Here is a 7652-nt window from a genome sequence, read left to right on the forward strand (position 1 = left end):
CTATTTTGTAATTTTTAAAGATTCTAAATTCAAAGTTATTTTTTATTTGACTGTGACGTAAAGAGAAACATTTATATTTGTGCAAATTTTATAGCTGCGGAAACGAAACAAGAATATCTAAACTTCCGGTTCGTTCTCCTTTCAGCGGAAGCTCATAAAAGTAACTGTTAACTGTTAACTTTTGCTTTGCTTCATTTGTGCTAACAATGTCAATTTGTTACACCAAGTGAAATCTCGATAGCGTGCTAATTTGCCACAAAGTTTTAATACAGGGTGCGTCAACTCAAAGTGCAGTGAACGGTCTTTTCGAGATATTTTTTTACACTTTAGCGCTTTATATGGCACTGCGAAATTTTTTTATGAGTGTTTCTTTTTAAATTTAACAATAGCAAATTTAATGATTCCTTAGAGTATTCCAATAATTTTGATTGCGGTAAAGCGGTTATTCAGGCGCCAATGGCTGTCTTGAGCTCATTAAGATTCTCAAGATTGCTCTTCTATACTTTTTGTATCCTTCCGTAGTTTTCAATAGAACTCCATAGTGGCCCTTTTACTGCCACTGACTTCGAACATCGGCAGTAATTTTAATAATTTCGGCTCTTTGTTGGTTTTTATATATCTTTCCATGATGAAATTGCAATCCTTACCTTGAAAACCCCTATAATTCCGTCTGGAATATGTTCCTGTGTTTGGTAGACGAAAAGAGAGATACAAGTATATCATGATATATCATATTCTCACCTGGAAGTAGCTATTGAAATCCAATCTTGCTAGAACATAGTTTAATTTACTTAGATTTGTATCGAGCTGTTCCAGCTATTAAGATAGACATAATACCGGCCTCACTAGGACCAACCAAGAGTGACCTCTATAAACGATTTGATCAAAAAGTTTGCCATTTGGAGAACATGCGCCAAAAATGATGGGTACGTCTTATAAAAAAACTTGACAACCTGAAGATATACTTATACACTTTCTCATGAGTGCCCAGCTGGAGATCATGGGATCCACAAAGTATCAAAATCTGAAAGTCTATCTACAAAAAGCCTCATGGCGCCACCTAGTGGGCAGCACATGGTTTGAGCACAGTGAAAAAACGTGATAAAAAAGATGTGAAGTATTTACGATAGTGCATGAAAAGGAGACTAAATTCTTACCTACCTATATACCTGAATAAGACCTAACACAAATGAGATGGTATATTCTCCAAGCATTCAGCAGAGTTCCCAGATTCCCTTAATTCCAATATCATTATTTTTAGATGGATTTCTTTCTAGCAGTAATATTCTAGAATCTTACCTCTTCTTAGAAACTGTTCCAGAAGCAAGCCAGCATCAAGTGTTGATTAAATCCAGATTTTTTTTACTCAGAAATAGCTTTTTCACGCCATGTTAATTACATTTAAAATTCCCTGCTTTTTGCATCTGCCATTCTTCATTCTCTCCTGTGTTAAACGATTTTGCTGCTTATTGTCATTACTTCGCTTTTTATGGCCTCATTCATTCACAGGAAGGCACTATGCCAGCTTAATGCTGCAGAACGGTGGTCAATTCCCACAACATTAATTCCATTAACACTGCCGGCAAAATCATTAGCATAAGCTTAACAGCTGTACATAATACATACTAACAGAGTGTTAAGAATTGTGGCTAAGCGAAAGCAAGAAGCAGCAATAGTTTTACAAAAAAAATAAGAATGTATAAGTTTACTATGTATGTCAAATGGTTTTTATGATATGAAGGTGTAAATAAATATACGATATATATATATGTATATATGAACAAATATATGTCAATAAAAGCTCAACGAAAACAATTTCCATTTTCTTCCACAACTGCTTTAAAGCAGTTTTTGTAATAAGTCAAATAGGAATCAAAATTAAATTCACAATCTAGCATTACTTCCTTCCATGCCTGATAGCGCGTAGAAAATTTTATTGCAACACTTCTACTGCATTGTTAAGTGCACTCTGAACACTTTCACAAGCAGCGAACTTCTTGACACACTTTGATAGCGCAACAGCTTGATGAATTGCATTTGATTGCCGCTATCAGCTGGATTAGTAAATAACTGGAGCAAGCGGCGATTAGAATGTCTTTCACAATTGCATTCTATTTGGGCTTTCCCAAAAATATTACGCTAGTAATAGAAATTAATATCAATCTAATCGTTGTTAAAAGTGATAAATAATATATATAAGGTGTGTCGTCTTTTAATATATTATGTGGTGAAAAATTGAGTAACTTTGATATTTTCTAACCGTTTAAGTTAGCCAGACAAATTTTGGAAACCTCAATTCAGTTTAGATGCACACACTTTCATTTTTAAACACTGGAACAAAATAGATAATTTGGTAAGCGATGAAGCCTGTTTTACAATGACTGGCAGTAAAAAAGCAAAAAAATAAAAATAAAAATAATAAAATAAAATTATGAGTGACTTAAAGAGTACGGTTTTTGTTCGCCGAAAGAGGCCTCTACTTCTGAATTACCTACTCAATCCGAGGAATCACCTCTTCTCAAGAGTTATTCTACGTTGACTTTCGAGGCGGACATTGTTGTTGGTATTAATGCTGGTTCCTAGATAGACGAACTTATCTACGACATCAAAATTATGATTGCAATGATATCGATGTCAAGCAGATATATGCTCTTGTAGAAGATTGTACCTTCTCGATTCAGCTCTGCAGCTCGAATTATTTTCTCCAAGAGTAAATTGAAGAAGTCATCGTAGGCTCATCACACTGTACTTGGCGCAGATTGACGCATTTAAATGCCAATCATTGTTCATGCTTTCGCCCGATCATAATCTACAAAGAAGCTGATGTATGTTCATTTCATTGCCACCGTATTCGAATATCTCGCCCGACAATCCATCGGCCCACACCGTTTTGTTGTTTTTCATACCGGTAATTGCTTCTTCATTGTGAGGCTACGTTGGCATGTCTGCTCTATCGTTATCGTCTATCGATTAAGGGATCGGGTTCACCATCTTCTGTTGTTAGGCTTTCACTGTCATTGTTCCCTCCCTTTGAGTATGTTCTGGTGATCAGTCACTAGATTGTAAAATTTTTATTTTATTTTATATGTAAATTATTGTTTGTAAGAGACCGGTATTGTTTCATATTACTCAGTCAATAATATATGTATATATTTACCTAGCTTAATTACCTTTAGTAAGTTCGTTAGAGGATATTTTCAAGATACACCTGAGCTCAGACAAACTGAGTTTTGAAATCGAAAATTATAGTCGCAGTAGAGCAATACCACTTTTCGAATAGTATTAATCGGTTAATATTCATAGGAACTATTAGTTACAGACCGGATTTCAGGTTATCCGAATAATTTTAAGAGTTCTATTTGAATCATTTGGGACACTTTCAGATATCCCAGCCAACTCGTGAGAACTGAGATTTAATGCCTGAGCAAATTTGTATCGACCTCTATTTTTAGAACATTGCAGTCCAAGTGCAATCTCTGGGTCAGCGGCCAGACCTAACCAAACCCCTTATAGTTGTGGTGTTTAACTTATCTTCTCGGTATTTCACTTCTCATATCATTCACCGACATTGAACTTGAAGATTTTTTTTTCATGTTACAACTAACCTAAATTGACACGCATTAAATTCGGTACTCTAATAAAGTATATAGTGTAGTTGAGGTTGGGGTGATTTAAAAACTAGATTAAACAACAAAATCTGTAAAAGCTTGCATTTTATGTCAATTTATAAAAAACCGCAGCTTGTTTTAGAGGTCACCTTTTGTTAACTATGCATGCGTAGAAACTCCCACGAAGCGGAAAGCAAAACCTTTAACAATACATAAAAAATATTATTTTTGGAATATTTAATATTCAGTACAACTACTGGAATAAAATAAAACAATATAGTAGTAGAAATTACAAATTCATAATAATTAATCTGCTGAAAAGTACGTCAAAGCATAGTAATACCTTTTCAGTTTTAAATAAAGCTGTGAGTTCAATGATTCACTTTGTGTAGATACGAGTTATGTAATTAGAGTATAAGGCCTTATTTCACCTGCTACAAGCTCTACATCTCACTTTCAATACAAATACAACAAATTTGCATATTTTGTTAAAAGAACTTAAAAATTTCGAATATTGTTAGACAATAGGTAGGTAGGCAGGTAGCMATGCTTCCACATGGGCATAATTAGCTTTGGATGTGCTAATTTTATACACTATCGTATTACATTATAATCTTGTCAATCCGTTTCATCATTGCGCTCAAACTATTTGGTGCTCTCAATTAAACTACTATGCCAGTCATTCAAGTTTCTTTTTCTGGTGGGTTCAAGTTATTCTCTGCCCGCTTTGTAATGGAGCTGCACATAAAGAGAAAAAGTGAAAAACAATTTCCACATTCCCTTCCACCTTGCAGTAGCAGTAAATATTGGTATAAGGCAGCCCCGTTTTAACTTCCTTAGAACCTTCCTCTCGAAAACTCGTGACGTCGACTCATCAGATGTTGTCATCGTGAATGCCTTTGCTCCATTTAACAGGACGGGAATAATGAGTGACTTATAGAGTTTTCTTTTTCTTAATCGAGAGAGGACTTTACTTCTCAATTGTCTACTCAGTCCAAAATAGCACCTGTTGGCAAGAGTTATTCTGAGTTGATTTCTGAACGTAATTTTTAATAATCTTTGATTTTAATGCTGTCATGCTTGGCTTATACTTCTAGCTAGATATTGATTACCATATTTTCTGAGTTATATATTGATCCTTTCCAGCGGGAAGGTATTAATTCCATCTCTGCTTTGTCTAAAGAAACTCTTAGCTTCACTAATTCGATTGTCTTTTCATTGCCGAACTCTTAAGGCCGTCTGTATACCTAGCACATCCGTTAGGAAGATGCTGGCTAAGTTTGGTAGACAGATAGAGAGAGAAAGAGACGCATTCTGAAGTTCAAAACATACTGTAACGATTGTCTTATTGGATGGTTTTTATGTCGATTTTATCCACCTTACTGAACTATTTTATTTTCTATTTATCTCTCTGAAATATGTTCTATTAAGTCATGATTTGTTTTCCGTATCTAAGTTTTGGGGATACAAATATGTAGCAAGAGTTATTATATTTGGTGGAAGTAGAACTTTCCAGAAATATGCAGGAACAATCTTCGGTCCAAAATATAAATAGTATATAAGAACCTTACTAAAGCGTTCTTTTTTATACCCATATGTATGTCAGATAGTTTGAATTATGCTAGTTCTTAGTTCGATTAACCACTCCCCAAGGTTTTGTGATTTGAAGACAGATGACGTCTGATGTTTTAAAAGAATTTCTGGTAACTTTCATTGGTTTATGTTCAACCAAAAATATATTTCTAATAGATAATAATGTCATTGCAAATTAAAGTTTTTATAATATTAATTTTAATTAAATTTTCTTTAGTTTTAGCATTCCACGTCAAAATCAGACAACGCGTAGCATCATGACCTTCTACTGGTGGTCACATTGGTTCTGGATAACAACATTGAGTAGTGAGTAAACTGTGAATATTGAAAGAAATATCAAATTTAAATATTCTCACAATATCTATAGCTATCCTTCTGAGCATAACCCTCGTACACACATATCCAAGCCAAGAGATTTCCTTAGAGTACAATCAAGATAGTAAATCCGTGAAAGCGGTGACAAAACTACATCAGACGACGACGAGTTTAGAATGGTCCACAACAACACCAGCTACACTAGTGACTACGTCCAATAAAAACACCGAATTAGACACAGTTGTGGCACCAATAATACAACAGCAAATTAACCACAACGCCGGCAGTACAGATGAAGAGCTGGTCTCTGAAGATGTAGACACGAAACAAGTTGCGTCAGCTTTTAGTGAGGTAGAGGACACTTCCGAGCACGAAAAAGAGAACATTGTAGAAAATGAAGACCGGTCAACAGCAGAAGAGGTTGAGTATAAACGATCTGCAGAGAGTTACAATAAAACCATAGAAGAGCCAAAGAGGCTTGCGGATGAAGAAAGCGTTGAGGAACCACGAGTCGCTGCGGTCGTAGCTGAGCAGCGATCAGCCTCCATTGAGGAAAGCAGACAAAAATTGAACCGCGCTAATGAAGAGCTGAGCAACTATACAAACAGCACTCGAAAACGCGATGGGATCAGGTGCGTATTTTTGGAAATCTCTCTTCATTTTATAATACTTTAAATATTTGTCTAAATTTCAGAGGCAATGCAACCTGTGTGAATTGTAAGGCGGGAGCGCACGAGCCCAACAGCACCGCGGAGGCCACGCGCACACTCGAAGCGCCAAAAGCCTTGACTAACAACTCGACTACGACTGCGGTCAACGCGAACTCGCGCATAGACTCTCTGCATTCCGGCACACTGGAGTGGCTGAACCCGATGGCGGCATCCGCAGCGCTCCCAGTGCCCAAATTGCTGACCAACGCGCCACAAGCGACCGACATCGATCGTGAAGTAGTCACAGTGCCAACAGAGTCTGCGACAGTCGACGTTGCGGCGGCGGCAACGACACAGCAACGCATACCCTTTACGTTGGAGAATGCCAATAAAGAGGACGAACTGCGACGTGCCGAAAGCGAACATCGTTCACGCAAATCGAAAGTGCTCTCAGCCGAGTACAAGCACATCAATCGCTACATCAACTACTCGTCGGACAGCAAAAGTCTGCTGACGCGTAGCGCCGCCACAACGCCCAATGATTTCGGTGGCGTTGAAGAGGGCAACATTTCCTCGGAGGCGCTTTCGATACAGGTGAGTGTAATTACACACTTTTACTTCTGTGTGTTCTAATCAAGTGCCGTTACTTGCAGCGCACGTACTTCTTGGACGCTGGCGCGATCTCAGCCATCTGCTTTACCATATTTGGTGTTTGTTGTACGGTCGGCACTATTGGCATAGTGCTGTATCGGCGTAGGTACGTGAATAAGCCGCAGGCGCTGAGCGAACCCGATTCGAGTGTCTACATCGATGATAGCACGATGCGTGTAAGTGTAAGGAATCGTTTACAGAGGCAATGAGCTTTTAATGGCTGCGTTAATAAAGTTAATTTCTTTTGACGATTTACAGGATAACTCTGATGAGATGTACAGCTTGGACAATGACTCCTTTCTCAACTCACTGGAGGCGATGACAATACAAAACTACTGGACGGACACCGTTAAACATACAAAGCTTTAATTTCCTTTACAAAAACAAAAACCACAAACACATATATATGTACATATGTATGTGTATGTACCACTTATATGTAACGTCATGCACACGTATATAAATAAATGTGACGTGTGCGCGCGTATATAAAAATATAAAATAGTGAATTAGTTTAAAATAATAGCATGCATATTTGAAGAATTATAATATAATTAAATTAATGAGCGTCTACTAAACTCAAATTAACATAATCATTAAGTTTACACATTTAGCTGTTAATAATTGAGATTGAGATTGGAATTTTATATATATCTATATGTTACTTAATTTCATGTTTTACCGTTGCGCACTGCGTGTGATTAGTAAGCAAGTCTCGACAGTGTGTTGAAACATTGAATGTAGTGTTAATATTATTTACTAATTCAATTGTTTATTGTTTGTAGAGACATTTGTTAAAAAATATTTTTAGTTTAATTTAATGGTTTTATTTTTT

At 36.6% G+C, this 7652-nt stretch overlaps 1 protein-coding gene across 10 annotated transcripts in view; it reads left to right on the top strand.

Annotated features, from left to right (window-relative positions):
- LOC108967505 overlaps positions 1 to 7628 on the top strand; it is a 73130-nt gene extending 65502 nt beyond the window's left edge. For 8 of the 10 annotated variants that reach the window (XM_018930974.1, XM_018930971.1, XM_018930972.1 and 5 more), the window contains 5 exons: positions 5419 to 5507; positions 5569 to 6148; positions 6211 to 6760; positions 6820 to 6993; positions 7052 to 7628. In XM_018930974.1, the coding sequence (XP_018786519.1) occupies positions 5459 to 5507; positions 5569 to 6148; positions 6211 to 6760; positions 6820 to 6993; positions 7052 to 7186 (1488 nt within the window). In that variant the 5' untranslated portion in view covers positions 5419 to 5458 and the 3' untranslated portion in view covers positions 7187 to 7628. Of the gene's footprint in view, positions 1 to 5418; positions 5508 to 5568; positions 6149 to 6210; positions 6761 to 6819; positions 7000 to 7051 lie in introns of all 10 variants that reach the window. The other 2 variants (XM_018930969.1, XM_018930970.1) reach the window with 2 other exon arrangements.
- Positions 7629 to 7652: the final 24 nt, after the last annotated feature.

The sequence above is a fragment of the Bactrocera latifrons genome, unplaced genomic scaffold, assembly GCF_001853355.1.
Source record: "Bactrocera latifrons isolate USDA-ARS-PBARC rearing strain unplaced genomic scaffold, ASM185335v1 scaffold_19, whole genome shotgun sequence".
Classification (NCBI taxonomy): domain Eukaryota; kingdom Metazoa; phylum Arthropoda; class Insecta; order Diptera; family Tephritidae; genus Bactrocera; species Bactrocera latifrons.